The 25589-nt window shown below is 45.5% G+C and overlaps 1 protein-coding gene across 7 annotated transcripts in view; it reads right to left on the reverse strand.

The window, feature by feature from the left end:
• The window catches only part of frmd4a (FERM domain containing 4A), a 613918-nt gene that overhangs the window by 58933 nt on the left and 529396 nt on the right, over positions 1–25589 (reverse strand). For all 7 annotated transcript variants that reach the window (XM_080207761.1, XM_080207763.1, XM_080207759.1 and 4 more), the window contains exons 12-14: positions 15860–15936; positions 15279–15417; positions 12725–12866 (exon numbers count right to left, since the gene is read on the reverse strand). In XM_080207761.1, the coding sequence (XP_080063887.1) occupies positions 12725–12866; positions 15279–15417; positions 15860–15936 (358 nt within the window). The remainder of the gene's footprint in view (positions 1–12724; positions 12867–15278; positions 15418–15859; positions 15937–25589) is intronic.

Consider the following 25589-nt stretch of genomic DNA (forward strand, 5'->3'; position numbering starts at 1 on the left):
GATAAATATTGGCCAAGTTACAATGTGGAGAACTCCCTCGTTCATTTTGAAGTAATGCCTAGGGGCTGTAAGGTGTACTCAACAGGGCAGAGGGGGCGGCAGTCGAACCTTCGAGTTCGGTCCGAAGGTTCAGCACTCCCTCAGTTCGGCCCTCGAGGGTCAGATGAGATTTTAGTGTCAAATCCGAGAGTGGGAACTGGACCCTCTACTTTCTGGCTTCAAGTAAAGTACAAGACTTACTGGAAAGGAGAACGAGTGAGATGAAAGATAGCAATTTTTACTGGAACACTGCTTTTTATTCAGCTATAATCTGATGCATAAGTTGCAGGAGGCTCTTGAGAGAAGGAAACTGCTTGTGCAGAAACAGCTCCAGCTCTGACACTCACCAACTAAAGGAAGTGAGTTCAGGTAACCAGAGCAAACAACTAAGGCACGAACTTATGACCTTCCCGTTTGGAGACAAGGACTCACTCGGCTGTCTGAACTACCTGCCTCCCGGTTATGTTAGATTAGCTTGTAATGAAAAACAGATTGTTAACAATAACAGTTTGGGCTATCTGAGATTATATAACCTTATCAGGACGCAGATGTATTGTGACAATCCACAGACTAGAACAAATATCTGTAATTCTGCCGTATGTAATATCCAAAATTTACTGAGGAAATCTAATAAGGGCCAGCAATTTGGAATCACTCCTGAGCTAAACACCAGATTATTTTTCATAATATTTGTTTATTGCAAAAAAAATTAGAAGAAAGCCTCTCAGGATGTTGGACCAAAGTTCACAGATTTTGTGGGGGAGATATATGAAATGAGGAAGAAGTAAATGGCAGCATCCATCATTAATCACAAACAGGGTAATGTGAAGGTAAAGGCTCCTGTCGTGGGATGTGGGTGTCGCCGGTTGGCCAGTATTTATTGCCCATTCCTAGTTGCCCTTGAGGAGGTGACGGTGAGCTGCCTTCTCGAATCTCTGCAGTCCATGTGCTGTGGGTCGACGCACATTGCCGTTAGGTAGGGAATTCCAGGATTTTGACCCAGCGACGGCGAAGCAACAGCTGATATATAACCTCATGTTAGAGGGGGACATTGTAATTGTTCATTATTGGTTACACGCGCAGGGACTTGGTTTCTTGATTTTCCTTCACTGATTATATGGAAACATAGAAAATAGGAGCCTTTTTTTAAAACCCCGAAGCTAATCCCAATTGCCCTCATTTGGCCCATATCCCTCTATATCCATCTTACCCATTTAACTGTCCAAACGTTTAAAAGACAAAATTGTACCTGCCTCTACTCCTCCCTCTGGCAGCTCGTTCCAGACACTCACCACCTTCTGTGTGAAAAAATTGCCCCCTGGACACTTCTATATCTCTCCCCTGTCACCTTAAACCTATGCCCTCTAGTTTTAGACCCTCCTACCTTTGGGAAAAGATATTGATTATCTAACTGATCTGTGCCCCTCATTATTTTATAGGTCTCTATAAGATCACCCCTCAGCCTCCTAGGCTCCAGAGAAAAAAGTCCCAGTCTATCCAGCCTCCCCTTATAACTCAAACTATCAAGTCCCAGTAGCATCCTCGTAAATCTTTTCTGCCCTCTTTCTAGTTTACTAATATCCTTTCTATAATTCTGGAGTTGAGAGTGTTGGCTTATAAGGAGAACTGAGTAGACTGGGGTTATTATCATTGGAATTCAGGAGAATGAGGGGAGATCTTATAGAAACATATAAGATTATGAAGGGAACAGATAAGATAGAAGCAGGGAAGTTGTTTCCACTGGCTGGTGAAATTAGAACTAGGGGGCATAGCCTCAAAGTAAGGGGAAGCAGATTTGGGACTGAGTTGAGGAGGAATTTCTTCACAGAAAGGGTTGTGAGTCTGTGGAATTCCCTACCCAGTGAAGCAGTTGAGGCTACCTCATTGAATGTTTTTAAGGCAAGGATAGATACATTTTTGAACAGGAAAGAATTAAGGGTTTTGGGGAGCGGGTGGGTAGGTGTAGCTGAGTCCACAAAAAAATCAGCCATGATCTTATTGAATGGCGGAGCAGGCTCGAGGGACCAGATGGCCTACTTCTGCTCTTAGTCCTTTTGTTTTTATGTTCTAATAGGGTGACCAGAACTGTACACAGTATCCCAAGTGTGACCTTACCAATGTCTTGTACAACTTCAACAAGATGTCCCAACTCCTGTATTCAATGTTCTGACCAATGAAACCAACTATTCTGGATGCCTTCTTCACCATTCTGTCCACTTTCAAGGAGCTACAAACACGTACCCCTAGATCTCTTTGCTCTGTAACTCTCCCCAGTGCCCTACCATTAACTGAGTAAGTCCTGCCCTGGTTCAATCTATCAAAATGCATCACCTTGTGTTTATGTAAATTAAACTCTATCTGCCATTCGTCAGCCCACTGGCCCAATTGATCAAGATCCTGTTGCAATCGGAGATAACTTTCTTCATTATCCATCTTGCCACCAATCGTGGTGTCATCTGCAAACTTACTAACCATGCCTCCAATATTCTCATCCAAGTCATTAATACAAATGACAAATAACAGTGGACCCAGCACTGATCCCTGGGGCACACCGCTGGTCACAGGCCACCAGTTTGAAAAACAACTCTCTACAACCACCCTCTGGCTTCTGTCAAGAAGCCAATTTTGTATCCATTTAGACACCTCACCCTGGATCCTGTGAGATTTAACCTTATGCAACAACCTACCATGTGGTACCCTGTCAAAGGACTTGCTAAAGTCCATGTAGACAACATCAACTGCACTGCCCTCATCTACCTTGTTGGTTATTGTTGTCACATGTATTAGTATACAGTGAAAGGTATTGTTTCTTGCGCGCTATACAGACAAAGCATACTGTTCATAAATTACATAAATTCAAGGTCTCTACTTGCTCAAGAAGCTAAGGGCACCCAGCACGTCTGCTCTGACTCTCACCAATTTTGGCAGATGCACTATAATTTCCAGGATGCATCACAGCTGCTGCTCTGACCAAGAATGCAATTTGCAATGGAAAAAATCTCCCAAAATAATGAGTATTCCATGCTAGAAACATGGAATTGAACAGTTCCCTGTGGACAGTGCATTGCGGGTTTGAGGCAGCTTACGAAGCTGCCCTCTGGATTACCCTCACAAGCTGCTCGATTGTTTGGGCTAACAGAACACTGTGTGCTTAGAAAACCCTGACACCTGCAGTCAGCCTATCCACTGTCCTTCATCTCCTCGTATTTGCGTGTGCGACCCGCATCCGGTGCGAACCAATGCTATTGTGTTCAAATACAATCTCAAAATCCAGAACAACCAGCCTGAAAACAGAAACAATTTCTTCAAAAATAAATCATCCCTCCTCCTTTTTAATAGTGCAGTTCCTGATCTTTATCAGTTCATTCAATGACCAGGATACTCCTGGGTTTGGAACAAAAATATTTTAACAATGTTCTGGCAGCGGGATCAGCCTTCACTCTCCTCTCCAAAGACAGACGCACACAGTTACTACAGACACATGGGACCTGCGCACATCTATACTCACAGGCTTGCTATTGTCTGTCTAAGCCAAGCTCCAAATCATTCATCCTGCGTAAGATTGACTCTTCCTTCCCCCAGACATTTCAGAGTAAAGCCTTTGTTGGATCTGAAAGTGGGGCTTGGCCATGTGTGACTCCTGCTGGGGCTTTTCTAACCGTCCTTGTGGAACCGTTGCTTTAGGTTGGTCCAAACTCACAGAGACGTCACATTATTAAAATTCTTGCACACAATAAATCTCAAGCTCAGGAAATGTTACAGACCTGAGGGAGACCATTTGGCCCATTTTGTCTGTGCTGGCTCTTTGTTGAGCCCAACTCGTCCCACTCTTTCCCGACTGCCCAGTGTTAGGCTGCCAGATCAGAAACAAAATGAAGCCAAAATCGATCCCAGCAATTTTGCTGTGTTGGCAGAAATGTGAGGAAAGAATGTTTCACTCCAGGAGTGATCCCACGAACAAAATAGGGATTTTGTTTAAAACGAAACAAGCTTTATCCAGAACACAGTTTAAGTGGAACTTTAACAAAATGGAACAGTTTAACTCTTAACCTTTGAACAACCTTTAAACATGCAAAGAAATATCCTCTTAACTTCTAATTCATCACTATTCAGTTCCAAAGAAGCAATATTTCTCTTATAGACTTAAACCCCACGTTAAAATATAGTTAGCAAATCCCAATATACTTGCTTTGAATTGGGCAACTACCTTGGAGATTTCAGTGCGGTCTTTCCAGACAGAGAGAGAGCTCCAGGCTTCTGCCTTCAACCAGCTCCAGTCAGCAACTGCCCTCCTTAAAATGAAAATGAAACTACTTTTTCTGCTACAAGTCTAGCTCTTCCCAATTCTAGCATCATATGGCTGTCTCTGTGTACATAACTCACCTTATTACTTCAATCAAAAAACACCCCATTAAGTTTTCTGCTAAATAAACATGTGGCTAAAATGAATAATAATCCTGCTTTCCAGCATCTGCGAAATTCCTACCAAACAAGCTGACTGCTTCTAACAATCCACTGCCTCTTAAAGCAGTCCCTGTCAAACATACAATATATTAACAGCACAGTATCATCACACCTGCGAGTTTTCCCCTCTAAGTATTTATTCAAGTCACCTTTCACCATCCTTTCAGGCAGCATGTTTCCAGGTCAAAACAGCTCACTATGTAAAACAATGTCACCTTTGGTTCTTTTGTCAATCACCATTAATCTTTCTCCCTTGTCACCAAATCTTCTGCAACTGAAACAGTTTCTCCTTATCTACTGAATTAAAACGCCATCACAGTATTGGATATCTCACTCAGATCTCCCAACTCAGGGTCGCTACTGGCAGTAAGTTCGGCCGCAATCCTTCCCACTCTGGACTCCATCAGGGGAGAGACAGACATGTTGGTGCGATCCCTACCCATCACCCTCCCATCCAATTAAATGCCCCCATCACCAAACCTCTTCCATGAGGGAGGGCATTAAGTTCCACCTGTTAGCTCCATTTATCTCCAAAGGTGCTGCCAGATTTGTAGCTTTTTCTGTTCTTATTTTAGTCCACATCCTCTCTCCAAAGCAGGATGCCTAACTCCATGTTCTTTCCATGTCTCTTTATCCTCCTTCCCATCAACCACCTACCTAAATGTTAATCAGTTGTCTATTTCAGTTGCAAGTTCCAGTCGTGAGTCTACAGTCTCTAAAACAGTTTTGTCAACTCTCCGTTTCACAACTCTGAACTTTAAGATGTAAAAAATAAAGCTCAGGTGAACCAGCAGCAGCTGTTCTGGCCATGTCCCTGACTGCCACAGCTACCTGCAATTCACTTTAAATATGAAAATGTATAATATGATGTCTGCCACTTTGCAGAAAATGTACACACGAGACTCCGGCCAAAGGGTAACAAAGATGATCTAAAAAGTGCAAGTAGTAATGATTGGATCTGAAGATGATAGGTGATTGGGAGAAATAAGGGAGTTAAGGGATTTAAGGAGTCTGCAGTATATAATATGCAGCATCCCTGGGGAAGCTCCTTCAGGGAAGTGACCCAACCATCCGGACCAGTTGTGTGAACCTACACGTGAGATCCAGCTCCACATTATGTGATGCTATTTTTAAGAAGCGGGTTGATGGGTTCTTGATAAGAGAGGGGATTAAGGGTTATGGGGAGAGGGCGGGAAAGTGGAACTGAGCCACGACAGATCAGCCATGATCTTATTGAATGGTGGGGCAGGCTCGAAGGGCTAGATGGCCTACTCCTGCTCCTATTTCTTATGTTCTTATGTTCTTATGCATTTCAATGACCTCTGAACTGCCCTAACAAGCAATTCAACTGTAAAATAATTGCTTCAAGAAGGCGGCCCCACCACAACCTCCCAATGATAACCGGAGACAGACAATCCCCGGAACAAAATACAGAACAATATTTTGTAGACCATTACAAGGTAAACCTGCACATATCAAAGCATGGCAGCTGGAAAAGCTTTGCTGTGCTTTAATGTTCAGCATAAACGTGTTTAGTAAAAAAAATCACGGAGTGATAATGGCCAGAAGGAGGCCATTCAGCCTCTTGAGTCCATCCTGTCTCTCTGGAAAACAATCTAGTCAGTCCCCCGTTCTTGCCCTAGCCTTGCTAGTTTATTCCCAATAAATACTTGCTCAATTTCCTTTTGAAATCATTGGTCATCTTCACTTCCACCTTCCTCGGGGGCAGTGAGTTTCTGCTCGTTACCATTCACTGTGTAAAAAAGTTCATCTGTACACCCTCACTGTGTCTCTCGCCCAAAACTTTAAATCTGTACCCTCTATTCCTTGTAGCGATAGAGGACATTGTTTTCTTCTTCTACCTCATCTAAGCCCATCATATACTTGCACACCCCTGTCAAATCTCTCCTCAATCTCCTGTGTTCCAAGGAGAACAACCCAGCTTCTCGAAACTCATCTTGTCACTAAAATCCCTCAGTCTTCCAACCATTCTGGTAAATCTCCCCCACATCCCCTCATGATCTCCCTCACATCCTTCCTAAAGTGCGGTGACTAGAACTGGTCGCAATACTCTAGTTGTGACCTAACCTGAGCTTCATAAAGTTTCCACATAACTTCCCTGCTTTTGTAATCAGTGACTTTATTTAATCTGTCCTGCCCCATTCACAGACCAATGTACGTGAACCCCGGGTCTCTCAGTCCCTGGAACGTTTTAGAACTGTGCCGTTATATCTACATTGTTTCTCCCTATCCCTTTACCCAAAATGCCTACTTTGCACTTCCCTGTATTAAACTCTGTCTGCCAGTCATCTGTCCATTCTGCTCGTCTATCCGTGCATTGTTGCAGTTTCTTGGCATCATCCCCACAGCCTGCCACACCTCTGAGTTTGCTAACAGTGGCAGACTTAAAAATTTTACTCGCCGTGGATACATCAGTAAATACAATTTCACACATCCCATGCTTCTTATCACCAGGTTTATCTAAACGGACTGTAATCATTTCACCAGCAAAATATTGAACAAAATGCAATGAGGCAGGCACCAATTTCCGAGAGGTTATAATTGCACTGAGGTTTCAATTTCTGATCCTGGGTCTCTGGATCGCAGAGTCTCCAATTTCCACTGAAGAACTGTAATTAGATCCAACACAAGGTCACATCTTTGGAACATAATGGAAAGCAAGTGCACAAGGTAACTATAATGTGGATTTATCTATCAGAGGAGGAGACCGCTAACATGGCAAATCAAGTTTTCCAGTTAAAAAATGCTCTGTGTGAGAAGCCGCTCGCTGCAGTCGGGACAATTAAATCTGCGTGACTTTCACATCAGTCACGGAACAAATGGGAAAAGGATGTATTCAACAGCTGAAGTCAGATGGAGCAGGCGTGGGTGATCTTAGCGTCTGCTGTGAGCACAGCTCAGCTCAGAACCATCCTATTTGTTGGTCTAAACAGCTTCAGCCAAATGGGGCAACATATTCTAAAACAGCAGAGGAAAGTTTGTTCCAGCTTTCAGCAACTCACTTCTAATCATTCTGGAAACCGACAGTAACCGATCCTGGGTGTATTCCGTTATATCAATTAATCTTCCAAATCACTCTTCACTCTCCCCAATAATTAACCTCTGAGTTTCATGTTACTATTGCATTGCAGAATGGTAACATGAAGAAAAAAGTTTCCCTGGAACTATTTTGAAGTTATGTTGCAACAGGTTCAAATGCCAATTGCTGTGTCCATCTCTTCTGGGCGGCATGGTGGTACAGTGGTTAAGCACTGCTGCCTCACAGCCCCAGCAACCTGAGTTCAATTCTCAGCTTGGGTCACCGTCTGTGCAGATTCTGCACATTCTCCCCATGTCAGCGTGGGTTTCCTTCGGGCGCTCTGGTTTCCTCCACAGACTGAAAGACGTGCTGGTTAAGGTGCGTTAGCCGTGTTAAATTCTCCATCAGTGTAGATAGATTTCTGATGGATAAGGGAACTAAGGGTTATGGGGAGAAGGCGGGAAAGTGGAACTGATCCACTTCAGATCAGCCATGATCTTATTGAATGGCGGGGCAGGCTCGAAGGGCTAGATGGCCTACTCCTGCTCCTATTTCTTATGTTCTTACCCAAGCAGATGTCAGAGTGTGACGACTAGGGAATTTTCACAGTAACTTCATTGCAGTGTTAATGTAAACCTACTTGTGACATAATAAAGGAACTTAGAGTTTCGAAGGTCAGATTAAGTTGAAACATGAATTTTTAAACTGTCTTTCATCTTTTTTCTCCTTGCCTCACCTTCTAAAGAACAGATAATTAATCAGCAAACGGTCTCTCCAAGAGAGGAATACACAAAAACAATTTTGTAAAGATTTGTCTTTAACCAATGTCAAAAGTAACTGTTGATGATTACTTTCCTTCTCAGAGTGTACTGTCTACACTTCCCATTGCCTCGGCAAAGCAGCCAGCATAATCATGGACCTCACGCACCCCAGACATTCTCTCTTCCACCTTCTTCCACTGGGAAAAAGATACAAAAATCTGAGGTCATGTACCAACCGACTAAGAACAGCTTCTTCCCTGCTGCCATCAGACTTTTGAATGGACCTATCTTGCATTAAGTTGATCTTTCTCTACACCCTAGCTATGACTGTAACACTACATTCTGCACTCTCTCCTTTCCTTCTCTATGAATGGTATGCTTTGTCTGTATAGCACGCAAGAAACAATACTTTTCACTGTATGTTAATACATGTGAGAATAATAAATCAGATCAAACTTGTGTTGAAAAGGATTTGGGCAGAGTGAAAGGTAACACACTGTGGGCTTGAGAATGGCAGCAAGAAGTTCAGTTGAAATGTACAAAACAACTTTACTTTTAAAAGGGGAAGTGATGGCATAGTGGTATTGTCACTGGTATTAGCAATCCTGTAAACCCTGACTGATGCTCTGGGACCCAGGTTCAAATCCCACAACAGCAGATGGTGAAATTTGAATTCAGTAAAAAAAAATCTGGAATTCATGGATGACCATGAAGCTATTGTCGGAAAAACCCATCTGGTTCACTAATGTCCTTTAGTGAAGGAAATCTGCTGTCCTTACCTGGTTTGGCCTACATGTGACTCCAGAGTCACAGCAATGGGGTTGACTCTTAATTGCCCTCAGAAATGGGTAATAAATGCTTCAATGAATGAAAAAACACTTGTCCCAATTCCTACACTTGCTCACTCTGTGGGCCATTTACTCATTTGGTGGTCCTTTGCTGCGAGCAGCATCAACACCATCATTACGGAGAATTTAAGTACGGTGCAATCCACAGGATCTATCATTTTTCCACTGTCAATTGCAGCTCCATTTCACTCATTTTAGGAGAACTCATTGCCAACTCACATTCCTCAGCTAAACTAAGAGAAATTTAAAGAGAAACCTACATTGACTGTGAAGAGTGCTAAGAAAAGTACTCAGAAATGTGAAGACTCAAACTTTAATGATGGCTATCTGTTTCACTTGCAATTTTGATCAGATATGATTCTTTTGATTTGATTTGTTGTCACATGTATTAACATACGGTGAAAAGTACTGTTCCTTACTCGCTGTACAGACAGAGCATACCGTTCATAGAGAAGGAAACAAGAGAGTGCAGAATGTAGTGTTACAGTCATAGCTGGGGGTAGCAAAATTTCAACTTAATGCAAGGTTCAAAAGTCTGACAGCAGCAGGGAAGAAGCTGTTCTTGAGTGGTTTGGTACATGACTGAGACTTTTGTATCTTTTTCCCCAAAGGAAGAAGGCGGAAGGCAGAATGTCCGGAGTGTGTAGGGTCCTTAATTATGCTGGCTGCTTTGCCGAGGCAGCAGGAAGTGTAGACGGAGTCAACGGGAGGCTGGTTCGTGTGATGGATTGGGTTACATTCACATTTTGTGGTTCCTTGTGGTCTTGGACAGAGCAGGAGCCCATACCAATCTGTGATACAACCAGAAAGGATGCTTTCTATGGTGCATCTGTAAAAGTTGGTGAGAGTCATAGGTGACATGCCAAATTTCCTTAGTTTAGCCTTTCCAGGGCGATGGGAAAGCGAGATGGACTCTCAATAAGGACAGCTGAGGCTGAGGTGATTCATTCCTTTGACAAATATCCAACTGGGAATAGAATTGGTTGTCAAAGGACTCTTGCTCATGTTGTGAATATGATGCAATGTCAACTGCACAACATCCCGAGTGGATATTGCCCATCCAGGGCCGATAACATTGGACAATCTAGGCAGGTAGAACTTTCAGGTTAATATTCTCCAAGGTACGTTTAAGGGGAATCTCGATAGACATATGATGGGGAAAGGAAGAGGAGCACTGTGAATTAATCTGAAAGACTTGCATTTATTTAAGATCTTCCACAACCTCAGGATATTAAGAAGTCTACAACCAGTGAGGAACTTTTGAAATGTAGTCACTTTGCAATGTGGGAAACGCATCAGTCAATTTACATAAGAACATAAGAAATAGGAGCAGGAGTAGGCCATCTAGCCCTTCGAGCCTGCCCCGCCATTCAATAAGATCACGGCTGATCTGAAGTGGATCAGTTCCACTTTTCCGCTCTCTCCCCTTAACCCTTAATTCCCCTGTCCATTAAAATAATGCACAGCAAGATCCCAGAAACAGCACCGTGATGAGTAACAGACAATCTGTTTTTACTGATGTTAATAACTGATGTTGTGGGATGGAAGTCATAGAATCCCTACAGTGCAGACGGAGACCGTTTGGCCCATCAAGCTTGCACTGACAACAGTCCCACCCCGGCCCTACCCCCACACATTTATCCTCCTAACCCCCCCAACATGCCCCTAACACTAAGCAGCAATTTAGCATGGCCAATCAACCCAACCTGCACATCTTTGGACTGTGGGAGGAAACCGGAGCACCTGGAGGAAACCCACGCAGACATGGGGAGAACATGCAAACACCACACGGACAGTGACCCAAGCCGGGAATTGAACCCAGGTCCCTGGCACTGTGAAGCAGCAGTGCTAACCCATTGTGCCACCATGCCGCCCACAAATGAAGCTTAAGCATCAGCATAAATGAGTCACTGTAAATTCCACTTCACATACAAGTTTTTACAAACTGTGTCAGGCGATGCCAGAACAGAGTTGAGGAGAAACTACTTCTCCCAAAGGGTTGTGAATCTGTGGAATTCACTACCCCAAAGTGCGACGGTGCTGGGACAGTGAGTAAATTTAAGGTTTTTAATTGGTAATGGGTTGAAAGGTAATGGGGAGAAGGCAGGAAAATGGGGATGAGGAGACTATCAGCCATGATCAAATGGTGGAGTGGACTTGATGGGCCGAATGGCCTAATTCTGCTCCTATGTCTTATGAAGTGGTGCCGCAGCCAATTAGTGCACAGCAAGATCCCATAAACAGCAATGAAATATAAGGCCAGGCAGCTTGTTTCGTTGCCGTTGGCTGTACAATAAACATTGGCCAGGACACTGGGGAGATCGCACTCGATTCGTCTTCAAACAGTGACACGGGGATCATTTGCACTCAGCTGAGACAGGAGATGGAGCCCCGCTTGCAGGTTTCATCCAAAAAGCAGCATCTCAGCAGCACAGCACTCCCTCGGCACTGCACTCCAGCTTGGATTACACACTCAAGTTCGTCAACTGGGATATCAACTCACAAGCTTGTGATTTATAAATGAGGGTTCTGCCGAGGGACTTATGGTTGATACCCACATGTAATGCTAAAACACCGAATGGATTCAGGAAGCGGCTGGATATAGCCCTTGGGGTGAACGGGATCAAAGGTTACGGGGAAAAAGCAGGATGAGGCTGTTGAGTTGGACAATCAGCCATTATCGTGATGAATGGTGGAGCAGGCTCGAAGGGCCAAATGGACTCCTGCTCCTATCTATGTTTTCTATGTTTGTAACACAGAGAATTCTCAGACCAAAGAAGAAAAAACACACAATGTTTAGTTCGATAAACTGTAAATATTAAAGCCAAGAATAAAGTTTTAAAAACACACAGCTGCAACATTACAACTTTAATAATTGTAATCGCAATTAATTTAAACTTTGCTCAACATGCTGGAAAAACAGTAACAGAATTTGAGACAAGGATGGAATCAAAGATTCTGAGATTGAACACAATACTGCAGACGCTGCAAATCTGAAATCAAGACACAAAATGCTCAAAATATTCGGCTGGTCAGACAGCATCGATACATCAAGAAATAGACTTAAACAATGACCTTTCCTCACTTAATCTCTCCTGTTACCCGCCTGATCACAGTTTCCTTCCTGTTCCCTCCCTCTCCCTCATTGGGGCAGCATGGCGGCACAGTGGGTTAGCACTGCTGCCTCACAGCGCCAGGGACCCGGGTTTGATTCCTGTCTGTGAGGAGTCTGCACGTCCTCCCCGTGTCTGCGTGGGTTTCCTCCGAGTGCTCCAGTTTCCTCCCACAGTCTGAAAGACGTGCTGGTGAGGGGTGCATTGACCCAAACAGGCGTTGGGCTTAGCGACTAGGGGAATTTTACAGTAACTTCATTGCAGTGTTAATGTAAGCCTTACTTGTGACTAATAAACTTTATTTTTTATTTCTGCCTGTTTAAAACCCGCTGGAGTGCTCACAGCGTCCCAGTTTGGATGAGAGGTCATCGATCTGAAATGTTAACTCTATTTCTCCCTCGATTTTGAGGCTCTCTCTCTCTCTGGAGAAACAAAGCCTTTTCAGAATGTATGCCTCACCTGATGAAAGCAGACTGCCACTGCTGCCACTGATGATTTTGCCTTTACTCCCCATGTTGGCCAGTTTGGACATCTTCAGTGTCCCAGTCTCCGTTAAATCGATGGCGATTTCACTCAGACTTCTTGCTGCATGAATTTTCGACTGGCAAAAGCAACAAGAGAAGTAAATAACGGGGTTACACTGCGCCTTCATCACCTCCTTTACAAACTGTTTCAATTCACAATCGCAAGTTAAACGACAAGAAGGAATGAGAATTACGGTGAAGAGTGAAGCTTTCAAAAGATTCTAACTCGAGGCAGAGTTGGGATTGTGCTAAATTGTGTCTCCTCGCTGCCTCAGCCTTGGTCCCACGACAGAGTCTCGAGCACAAAGATTAAAATCTGATGCAGCGCTGAGGGAGTGTTGCGCTGATGGAACTGTCATAGAACCATCAAAAAGTTGCAGGAGGCCTTTCAGCCCATCTTGTCCATTCCAGCCTAAAGACACCCAAGTGGCACAGTGGTTGGTACTGCGGCCTCACAGCACCAGGGACCTGGGTTTGATTCCTGGCTTGGGTCACTGTCTGTGGGGAATCTGCATGTTCTCCCCGTGCCTATGTAGGTTTCCTCCAGGTGCTCCAATTTCCTCCAAGGGACGTACTGGTTAGGTGCATTGGCCATGCTAAATTCTCCCTCAGTGTACCCGAACAGGTGCTGGAGTGTGGCGACTGGGGGATTTTCACAGCAACTTCATTGCAGTGTTAATGTGAGTCTACTTGTGACACTAACAAAAGTGCACTTTCTAATCCCACCTTCCTGGGTGGGATTAGAAAGGGCTATTCCTGCCCATAGCCCTATATCTTACAGCACTTAAGTTGCGAATGCAGGTACTTCTTAAAAGAGTTTTGGGTCTCTGCCTCCACCAGTGACTGGGGCAGACAATTCCAGACACCCACCACCCTCTGCGTAAAAGACGTTCTTCCTCATGTCCCCTCTGCACCTCCTGCTGCTTATCCTGAATCTTATCTGATCTTATGGATCAGATGTTAAATTGAGATGTTGCCTGCTCTCTCAGATGCACTATTTTGAAGATGAGTAGACACTTCTCCCTGGTGCCCTGGCCCCTATTTATCCCTGAATTAACATCATGAAAGAAGACTATCTGATCACATTGGTGTCTGAGGGAGCTTCCTGTGTACAAACTGGCTGCTGTGTTTCCTACAACACTGACCGCACCTCACAACGTACTTCATTGGAGGTGAAGTACATTGGAACATCAGGTGGGCGTGAGAAGTGCTATAGGAACTGCAGTCTTTTATCATCAGTCTATATTTATCCTGTCCCCAGCTAGCTACTTGTCAAAGGAATTAATCACCTCAGCCCCATTTCACATTTCCAATATCCTAGAAAGGATAAAAGCTTCATTGCGCACAGTGAAAGTACCAATGTTAAGCCTCCTCCTTAAATTGTTGTCCACTGACCCTGGAGGTGTTCACTTGGGATAAGGACATGATGCCCTACGCACAGTGAGATTCCTCAGGATCCAGGCAGTCTGCGTACGGATAAAGCTGCGGAGTTTAAATCACTGGATCTCAGGCATTCTACGCTCAAAGCACCCATTTTCAAATGGGTTAACAATCACTGGCACTTGCATCTAAATTATAATCCTACATCACAGGATTATGGGCAGCATGTGGCACAGTAGTTAGCACTGCTGCCTCACAGCACCAGGGACCTGGGTTTGATTCTGGCTATGGATGAGTGTTAGGAGTTTGCACGTTCTCCCCGTGTCTGCGTGGGTTTCCTCCCACAGCCCAAAGATCTGCGGGTTAGGTGCAATGGCTGTGCTAAATTTCCCCTAAGTGTCCCAGGATGTGTAGGTTAGGCGGATTAGCAGGGGGGGGTGAGCTTGGATAAGGTGCTCTGTCAGAGAGTCAGTGCAGGTTTGACGGGCCAAATGGTCTTCTTTGCACTGCAGGGATTCTATGATCATGCTCAAGTAGAGTGGTTTAGCAATGCTCTTCAGAAAACACGCAAATATTTATAGATATCAGTGAGGTGGCTATGCCTGTTCCTCACTACACTTGGAATATCCTCAGCGCAGCGTCTGTCATCCTCACAGCAAGACATTCTTATTCTCCGTCTTATTTCCTGGACCCACTGAGAAGCCGGTGGGCCCCGGGGTGGCTCCCAGCTGGAGAACTGCTCTGGGTAACTGAGTAATGAGCAGCACCAAGGACTCTGGCTGACCTCTCCCCCTCCCACACCTCCCCGCCCTCGGCAGCGCAGTGACCCAGGCAAATTGTAGAGCTCAAACCACAGCCCTGCTAAGATTAGCCGGGACCAGCCACTGAGCTTGGGAATGTCGGCTCACTGGGCTGTCCATTCAGATCCCGAGTCAGAGAGATTGCAGGGGAGGCGACGAGAACTAATAATTTAGTCTGCGCTTCTACATCCCGGGCAAAGTGACATTTATTTATAAACAGCATGCTCGAGTTTAAAATAAAACTCCAGTGGATAATACGTCCAGAGGGTGTTACAGCTGGGAAATATTTTTACTCTAATTTGTGCTCACCTTGCTTTGTTTCCGGTCCAGGTAGAATTGATGCTGGCTAATGGCCATTGCCCAGATTGACTTAATCAGTGCAGCACTGGCGTACCATGTGTGCACAGCGATCCCACTGTGACCAAATGTTCTCCTGGTTACAGAGGCCCTGGGAACATAAACAGAGAGCAAGGTTGTGGTGCGATTTTCTCTCCTACCCCAAGGGGTGTATAGTGTTACCGTCCAGAGCAGTTTGATCGTTACAATATGAATCCCTTCCCCTGGCTGAGAATGTGAGCAGCATCCCACCCCCACCCCCACTCCCACCCCCGCAACACCCCCCACAGGATTTTTGCCGTCTAAAAATTCCGATTGAGCCCACGATTTTATTCGGAGCAACCAAAGTACTTTAAGAAGCTCAGTTGATGCATCTTAAAAATAAACACTGGCTCCAGGACAGCTGCCGGCTTACAACATCTTTACACCAAATGTTAGCAAGTTGCACACGATGTCAGAGGAGCAAATGTTTTGAGGAGCTTCTGTTGCATTCCCGCAGCGAGTACAAAAGCAGGCAGTGTTCAGACTCTGCCACATAAACAGTCCTTCTTTACCTGCGAGGGTCATGCACTTCCACAGAAAACTTCTTCTCCCTGAAGTACAGGTTCTCCAGTTGCCTCCATTGGAAAATCTTGTCAAGACAAAGAATTAAGAATGAGAGACGTCCGTTATTTCTGAACAATTTCTCCCCTCAGGTCTCCTCACTCACATGTCTAGCCTTTCACACCACTCCTTTCTCGCTCTGTGCAGAGAGGAGGAGAGTACGACAGGACCACAGACTGCTCTCCAACACTCTGGGGTGTGTTTTTCCCGAGGACTTTTTCTTTTCCTTAAGGAAAACAGCTAAAGAGTCCCTTCCGGCTCTCCCTGTTCGTTTTCCACACAATTCCTACAACACCAGCAGCTCCGGGCTTCTTGTAAGCAAAACCAGCTGTGACTCAGAACGGGAGAACAGCAGAATATAATTCCTCAGCCTCATGAACTGGCTGGAAGTTTCAAAAAAAAAGAGATGGGAAGATATTTAATCACACGCCCCTCGAGGGAACCTTACTTCCTGCACAGTAATCTACACTAACTCCTGACCTGTGCTGTAGCAAGCAGCAAACACAATGCAAGCTTTCAGGGTGGAGTTTCTGCATAGATCCTTACCACCAGCCAGGAATAAAAGAAGATTGATGATAACTCAGTGCAGCAGACTGCTCAGCTCATTTCCAAAATAAAAGAAAGTTAACATTCAGCCCGTGCTTCTCCTGAGGTGGTCATTTCCAAGTTTTGCTTCTCGACTGTTTTCTTGTGCTGACTTTTTTTTGTTTAAGTTTCCGGCCATTGTTCAAGTGACATACGCTAATGGAGGTTTTTTTAAACTCCCGTTAGAATGGGGAGGGGGGAGGTGGTTGAAGAATTTCAAACTCGCCAGCTGTTTGTGTCGAGTTCCAGCTGAGACCACATGGGGCTGTGTCAAAGGCCTGACAGTGCAATGTGTGTGTGTAACTGCTGGGCAGTATCACACAGGAGACAAAGTCCAGATGCCTGCGATGGGAAGCGGGTCTCAGCAAATTCTGAATGAGTGCGGCAGCGCACTGCGAGGCAGCTCTTAAATGAGACTCGTATTATAGTGAGGGAGCGTGGAAGGCAGAGTGACCCTACACCGGCTCCTTCCATATCTGTAAATCGCGTGTCTGGTGTTCTATCCCTGCCAGTTAACCGAGAACACGGGCAAAAGCCTGGAGAAGATGAAACTGGACCTGTCACCTCCTGAAAAGAGAAACTGTTCACGTTTCATTCAGCAACCACTCCTGTGAAAGTATCAGGGCTGGCAGCATTCATCTGGGTTTATATTCTCAGGTCTAACAGCCTAAACTGCACACCCAGCATTTCTGTGTTTTATTTCAGATTCTGTATCACATGCAGCATTAGTAAAAAAGTTATTCCGCGCCTCTGCCTCCCAGCGCCAGGGATCCGGGTTCGATTCCTGGCTTCAGGTCACTGTCTGTGTGGAGTCTGCACATTCTCCCCGTGTCTGTGTGGGTTTCCTCCGGGTGCTCCAGTTTCCTCCCACAGCCCAAAGATGTGCAGGTTAGGTGGACTGACCATGCTAAATTGCCCAACAGTGTCAGGGGGACAAGCAAGGGTAAATGCATGGGGTTATGGGGATAGAACCTGGGTGGGATTGTGGTTGGTGCAAACTTGATGGGCCAAATGGCCTCCTTCTGCACTGCAGGATTCTATGATTCCTCTTATTTACTGACAACACAGAATAAAATGATTAAACACACAGAATTTAAGCCCATTTTCCGATGCCTACTGGCCTGCTGTTGATTTTCATTGATGGGTTCCCCGCAGTATTTAATCATCTCCACCTCTATTTCTTCCTGTGACCCCTATTTGTTCTGCTCCCAGCGAGACGTTCGTGCAGCTGTGCTTGTGAAGGAATGAAATCGACAAAACCATTGACTCTTTGACCCCACGTGCCACCACCATCAGAAGTCGACAGCAAGGTGGGCACTCCACCTTCGAGTGAAACTGGGATATAATCACGAGAGCTGGCCTCTTCATTCATCAATGGTGAACTCAGCTTTCACGAAGTAAATGCAGAAAGTTCTGGAAATGGGTGGCTGACATCTGACAGAGGTTAGCTACCTGCGATCTTGTTTATTTGATGCGTCACACTGGCATTCCTCTCTTCATTGTGGATCTCCGGTCAGTCTTTGCTTCCTGCGCTCCTCGAAACGCTGATCCCAAACCAGCGAGCCACGTCCTTTCAAGTTTGGGTGGTGCAAGAATCTGAGAAATATGCGACGGTGACATTATCTGTTTCCTGTGCTGTTTCCTTCGGTCCCAGTGACCGCGGGGAGATGTGTGTATAGATTCGCTTATTTATTCAGGGCAGCGTAAACACTTCTCTGAATATGCCAGGGAACAGCTCAGAAATATCTAATATTTCATTCAGGAAAGGGCTAAGGGCGGACAGCAAAAAGCAATGAGGCAGCCGGTAGCTTGAGGAGCACGCTGACAATTTTATTAAAATAGAAGGAAGGGAGATCAAACTTCCCAAGTGTTTCTGCTGTGGACAGAAACCATTCCCGGGAAAATATTGTAAAGGAGAAAGCTGCAAGAGGCACTGGATTTAAAAATATTGCCGCTTATCTCATTGTGCACGCTAATGTGAAGAACAGTGTCTTGTGATGTGATAAAACAGGAGGGAATCTAACCAATAACCATCCTCCACTATTAACATCCTGGAGATTACCATTGGCCAGAAACTGAACTGGACCAGCTAGCTCGCCAAGTAAATTCTGTGGCTACAAGATTAGGTCAGAGGCTGGGAATCCTGCAGTGAGTAACTCATCTCCTGACTCCCCAAAGCCTGTCCACCATCTACAAGGCACAAGTCAGGAGTGTGCTGGAATACTCCCCACTTGCCTGGATGAACATGCAAGAATCTTGATATCATCCAGGACAAAGCAGCCTCATTTGACTCACATCCCACCCATCACCTTCAATATTCACTCCAACCATCAGCGTACAGTGGCAGCTGTGTGTATTAGCTAGAAGCTGCATTGCAGCAACTCACCCAGGCTCCATCAACTTTCAAACTCACAACCTTAGCCATCTAGAAGGACAAGGGCAGCAGATACACGGGAACACCTCCACCTACAAGTTCCCCTTCAAGCCACTCACTGTCCTGAGTTGGAAATATATTGCCTTTCCTTCACTGTCACTGGGTCAGAATCCTGGAACGCCCTCCCTAACAGCACTGTGGGTGTACCCACACCGCATGGACTGCAGCAGTTCAAGAAAGCAGCTCACCATCACTGTCTCAAGGGTAACTAGGAATTGGCAATATGCTGATCTGAGCAGTGACTCTCAGTTCCCGTGATGGATAAAAAAATTGCTCACATTGAGTTTGCAACATTGTACAGAAACAGGCCATTTCGGCCTAACTGGCCCACATTGCTGCTTACATTCCACTCTTATAACACTGGGTTAAAGTCCAAGAGGTTCATTTGGAATCACAAACTTTCGGAGCACTGCTCCTTCATCAGGTGAGTCATGCTCTGAAAGCGTGCGATACAAAATAAACCTGTTGGACTTTAAACTGGTGTTGTGAGACGACTTACTGTGCCCACCCCAGTCCAACGCCAGCATCTCCACATCATACATTCCACTCTGTCCTCCCATTTCTCTTCATCTCACCCAGTCAGCTTTAACCTCTATTTCTTTCACTCTTATATGTTTCTCCAGCCTCCATACCATTCATCTCAACTACTCCCTGTAATAGTGAGTCATTCTCACCACTCTCTGGGTAATAAAGTTCCTCCTGAATTCCCAGTTTGTTCACGATAGACCCATCTGGCTCCACATTTTTACAATATTATCAGCAATTAGTTGGACTTGGTGAAGCTAATTGAGGAAGGAGAGAAAACCTGGGACAAGAACCCAAAGTTGCCTCCAGTCACCTCATTATTAAAGGCAAAATACTGTGGGTGCTGGAATCTGAAACCAAAAGAGAAAATACTGGGAAATCTCAGCAGTCTGGCAGCATCTGTAAGGAGAGAAAAGAGCTGACGTTTCGAATCCCGATGACCCTTTGTCAGAGCTAAAAACTCAGCTTTGACAAAGGATCATCTGGACTCGAAACGTCAGCTCCTTTCTCTCTTTACAGATACTGCCAAACCTGCTGAGATTTTCCAGCATTTTCTCTTTTGACCTCATTTCATTTTATATTCTGTAAAGTAAGTGTAAAGTAATACTGTAAAGTATTTGGCAACATAATTATAATTATCTGTAAACTGAAATGATCATAATTGCACAGTCCTTCTATTATTTTATATTTTACTTTCTTTTAGGAGATTGTGATCTTTGATCTCAGCTGGAGTATTGTGTACAGTGCTGGGTGCCACACTATTGGAACAATGTGAGTGAATTGGAGAGAGTGTAGAGAGGTTTACAAGAATGGTTCCAGGGATGAGAAACTTCAGTTCTGAGGATAAACTGGAGAGGTTGGGACTGTTCTCCTTGAAGAGAAGGAGAGAAGAGGAGATTTAATAGGATATCAATGGGTGCTATTCTGATTGGCGGTTGGTGACTAGTGGAGTGCCGCAGGGATTGGTGCTGGGGCCTCAGCTATTTACCATTTATATAGATGATCTGGAGGAGGGGGCTGAGTGTAGGGTGACGAAATTTGCTGATGACACAAAGATGAGTAGAAAAGCAAATTGTGTGGAGGGTGTGGAAAGTCTGCAGAGGGATCTGGATAGGCTGAGCGAGTGGGAGAGGACCTGGCAGATGGAGTACAATGTTAGCAAGTGTGAGGTTATCCACTTTGGCAGAAATAATAGTAGGGGAGATTACTATTTAAAGGGCAAAAAGCTGCAGCATGCTACGGTGCAGAGGGACCTGGGGGTCCTTGTGCATGAGTCGCAAAAACCCAGTCTGCAGGTGATCAGGAAGGCGAATGGGATGCTGGCCTTTATAGCAAGGGGGATAGAATATAAAAGCAGGGAGGTCTTGCTGCAACTGTACAGGGTACTGGTGAGGCCGCAGCTGGAGTACTGTGTGCAGTTTTGGTCGCCGCACTTGCGCAAGGATATTTTGGCCTTGGAGGGAGTGCAGAGGAGGTTCACTAGGCTGATACCGGAGATGAGGGGGTTAGACTATGAAGAGAGACTAAATAGACTGGGTCTGTACTCAGAGTTTAGAAGGATGAGGGAGGATCTTTTAGAGATGTATAAGATAATGAAGGGGATGGATAGGGTAGAGATAGAGAGATTCTTCCCGCTCAGAAAGGACAGCAGGACTAGAGGGCACAGCCTCAAGATAAGCGGGGGGGCAGTTCAGAACGGAGTTGAGGAGGAACTTCTTCACTCAAAGGGTGGTGAATCTCTGGAATTCTCTGCCTGTTGAAGTAGTGGAGGCTACCTCGCTAAATATATTTAAGACGCGGGTAGATAGGTTTTTGACAGGCAAGGGAATTAAGGGTTATGGGGAGAAAGCAGGAAAGTGGAACTGAGCCACTTCAGATCAGCCATGATCTTATTGAATGGCGGGGCAGGCTCGAAGGGCTAGATGGCCTACTCCTGCTCCTATTTCTTATGTTCTTACGTAGATGTTCAAAATCATGAAAGAACTGGACAGAGGAGAGAGAAATTGTTCCTACTCATAAAAGAATCAAGAATGAGAGGGCGCAGATTTAAAGCGATTAGCAAAAGAAGCAAACCTGACGTGAAGAAAAACTCTCTCACACAGCAAGTGGTTCAGGCTGGACTGCACTGCCTGGATCTGTGGTGGGGGCAGGTTTTATCGAGGCATTTACAGGAGCATTAGATGATTATCTAAATACACACAATGTGCAGGAGGGGAAAGGTAGGGGAATGGCACTCATTTGGAGAGCCAGTGCGGATATGATGGGCCAAATGGCCTCCTTCAGCACTGTAACAATCCTGTCATTTCGCTAATGATCGTCTATAACAACATCATGAATTATGATGTCAGACCGAGCTCGGCGAAGATCAGAAATTCCCGCCCGAGGTCAACGGGGATTTCTACTGTCGGACCCTCACCCGCTGCGATTCCGTGACGAGTGAGGTGGGAGAGTTCTGGCCTACGTGTTTTACTTGTATTGCCATCACGTTGTGGGTTGGTGATGTTTCAACAAAGCAATTCTCTCTATCTCCCTCGTCCACGCTCTTCAGGCAACTGTTTAATCCAGGCTCCATTATCTGCGGGGTACTTGGTGACATTTTCCTGTGATTATCAACAGGCCTCTTTATTCTCACTTACAGACTGGCCTGTCTAATATTTCAGCAACCCCCCCGCCCCACCTCCCCGTTCACCACTTGATGTCGTCTCTGATGCTTGCTCTACATTTGTTGATCAACTTCACTTGCTCCCTTGGTGCAGGCCAGTCTTCGAAAGAAAGACATGCATTTATATAGCACCTTCCATAACCACAGCACACCCCAAAGCTTTACAGCAAATGAAGTGTAGGCCCTGCTGGGATGTAGGATACATGGCACAGAGCAAGCTCCCTCAAACAGCCATGTGACAGCGACCAGATCATCTGCTTTTGTGATGTTGATTGAGAGATAAATATTGGACAGAATACCAGGCCGAACGCTGCTTCTACTCTTCAATATACCTCCATGGGATCTTGACTGAACATCACATCCGGAGGACAGTATCCTCAACAGTGCAGCATTCCCTCAGCCATTCCCAGGAGTGTCAACCGACATGTTTGCACCAGGTTTCTAAGAGCAGGGCTTGAACCCATAACCGTCAAGGTTAGTGATGGAAGTGCTACAAATAAAGCTATGGTTGGCACATTGCCAGTTTGTTACCTGCCACAGAATCCTTACAGTTCAGAAGGAGGCCATTCGGCCTCTCAGCGGGTGGGTTCAGGCTAGGCTGGACTGCCTGGATCTGTGGTGGAGGCAGGTTTGATCGAGGCATTCATAAGAGCATTAGACGATTATCTGAATACATACAATGTGCAGGGGTACGGACTCTCTAAAACACAATCGACGCAGGCCCACAACAGCAACACCATCCCCCCCACCACCTTATCCCTGTAATCGCACACATTTCCCCGACTAATCCTCCTAACCTACACACCTCGGAACACTAAGGGGCAATTTAGCATGGTCAATCCACCGAACCTGCACATCTTCGGAGTGTGGGAGGAAACCGGGGCACCCGGACGAAACCCAAACGGACACGGGGAGAATGTGCAAACTCCACACAGACAGCAACCCCTCCCAGCCGGGAATTGGACCCGGGTTCCTGGTGCTGTAAGGCAGCAGTGCTAATCGGTGTCCCCGTGCTGCCCTGTTTGTGACCCATTCTGTTCTGCCCCTGTGCTTACAGAGCAGCGAGAACCCCTTGGATATTGTTGCTACAGCAAATTCTCCACATCTCCTCCCGACAACAGGGGAGCAGATCACAGCTGTGAAATTTAAAAAAAAAATCAGACTGCACTATTTAGCCGTGTGGCTTCCGGCTCCAATTTCTGTATCAGAATCAGTCTTAACGCACAGAAACATGTGTTCCACATCATGTATGATGTAATGAGTGTCTCAATGTGCTTAAAAACATACATAGCAACCAACAAAACAGATGTAGGTAAACACTGCTGTCTGCCATGCACATGCAGGGCAATGCTGAGAATTTATCCTGCTTATATTTGAAGGGAATATCATTTAAATGGACTCAGAAGTGGAATCTTCATCAGGAGGGAAAAGGCAATATTGCATTCATTTTTCCTCTGCTTTGCCATTGGCTAAATTAACTTTTTTATTTGCTCAGGGTGTGTGAACGTCACTAGTTCAGCATTTATTGCCCTCGAGAAGGTGGTGGTGAGTTGCCAACTTGAATCGGTGCAGTCCGTGTGGTGGAGTGTAATAACTCCCCGGTGGTGAAAGTTCTGTCACCAAGTTACTTTATTTACACCATGTATCTGTACACAGCCAGCTCTCCAGTGGCCCCCTGCTGGGTGCAGGCTGGGAGTCTGACACACCTGCTTTAAATAGGGAGCATGAGGCTCCCTGATTGAACCATCAGTTAAGACTCATCAGGTTGTTCATACTCCAGCAAGTCAACTTCATCAGCCTGGCTGATCACGTGTAGGTACACCCGCGGTGCTGTTAGGGACAGAGCTCTAGGATTTTGACCCAGCGACGGCGAAGGAATGGCAAATCAGGATGGTGAATGCCTTGGACGGGCTGTTCCCTTGCAATTGCTACCCTTGTCCTTCTAGGTGGTAGAGGTTGCGGGTTTGGAAGTTGATGGGAGTCTCAGTGAGTTGCTGTATTTTGCAGCTGGGACACATTACTGCCACCGTGTGTCAGCGACGGAGGGAGTGAGTGTTTGAGATGGTGAATGGGATGCCAATCAAGTGGGCTGCTTTGTCCTGGATGGTGTTGAACTTTGAGTGTTGTAGGGTACCCGCGGGCATGGCGCTGAACTGGGAAGATGTCAGGTTTGATTCTTTGATAATTATTTGGGGCAATGATTTGGGTTTGATGGGTTCCACTCTACCCAGGGTAAGATGAAGAGAACAGTTGGCTGGTGTTGGTGCTGCTAACCTAACGTGTGGGAAGATGGAGTGACTTGGGGAGGGAACCATTAAGTGGTGCTCCCATTGTTGAATAGCCCATTGCCACCCTGTGCTCCTGTGTGGAGAATGTTGTGAACTAAGCAGCAATGATGATCTGCTGCTTAATAAATTCTCAAAGGGAATGTCAGGGACAGTAAATAGAGACAAACTCCTTATCACATCGCAGACATGAACAGCTGCTGAACCCTCACGATGGATTAATGACTACGAGAGATTCATTCAATAGTTCAATTTGTGGTTACAGTCACTGAATTCCGAAACTTATTCAACCCAGAAAGTGACGTGACATTTTTGCACAAATACAAGGGCTTATATTTCATAATTTTATGCAAATCGAAGTCGACAGATGCATCCTTCATTAAGGTACTAATTGTATGCAAATTGTGTGTGAGTGACAGGAGTTACCAGAATATCCCACAGATAGAATTTCAGGAATGAAGCATGGATTCACTACCGTGGGTATGTAGCAGGATCGTAAGGACGTTTACAGGCTCAAGGCAGGGTATTTTATGGCTGTTTTTCTTCCTACTTTTTAAACACCAAACCTGTGATTCCCAACCTATTATTTGTCTCGGCACACCTCTATATTATGAAAGAGACACCTCCTATTCTCTCCGTCTCCATCGCTGACTGGGAACTTCGGTTGTAACTTCTCTCCCTGTCTTTGCTCCCAGGGATATTGCATCTTTTTGGAGTTTTCGCTTTATGGTGCGGGTACCAAGTTTTTGTGGTGTCCAGGTCAAGACTTATCCAACAACTGTCATCACTAAAGAAGGATTGTCAGCTCATTATTGCCTTGCTGTGTGTGGGAGAATGCTGTGTGTAAATTGGCTGCTGTGTTTGCTACAGCCGAGACCACACTTCAAAAGTGCTCTGGGGTGAACTACGGTCATGCAAGGTGCTACCTAAATGCAAGTCCGTCCTTCCCCTCACTGTTTCCAACAATAATTGACAGACAGAGAAACAGGACAGGGATAAGAAAAGCCTCGAGCCGCCCAAACAAGAGGAAAAAGTCTCCCATTATTCTACACAGAGCAGTGGAAAACATTCCTCGCTCCCAGTTTTTGTGAAGTGGATGCACAGCGAGCTGCCATCTGCATCTCCCCCCCTCTCCATCGAGGAATTCAACCCCCCAGAGGAAAAGTCCTCGGTCCTGAAGAAGTGAGATC

This window comes from Carcharhinus amblyrhynchos, chromosome 19, assembly GCF_965287045.1.
Source record: "Carcharhinus amblyrhynchos chromosome 19, sCarAmb.v2.hapA, whole genome shotgun sequence".
NCBI lineage: Eukaryota > Metazoa > Chordata > Chondrichthyes > Carcharhiniformes > Carcharhinidae > Carcharhinus > Carcharhinus amblyrhynchos.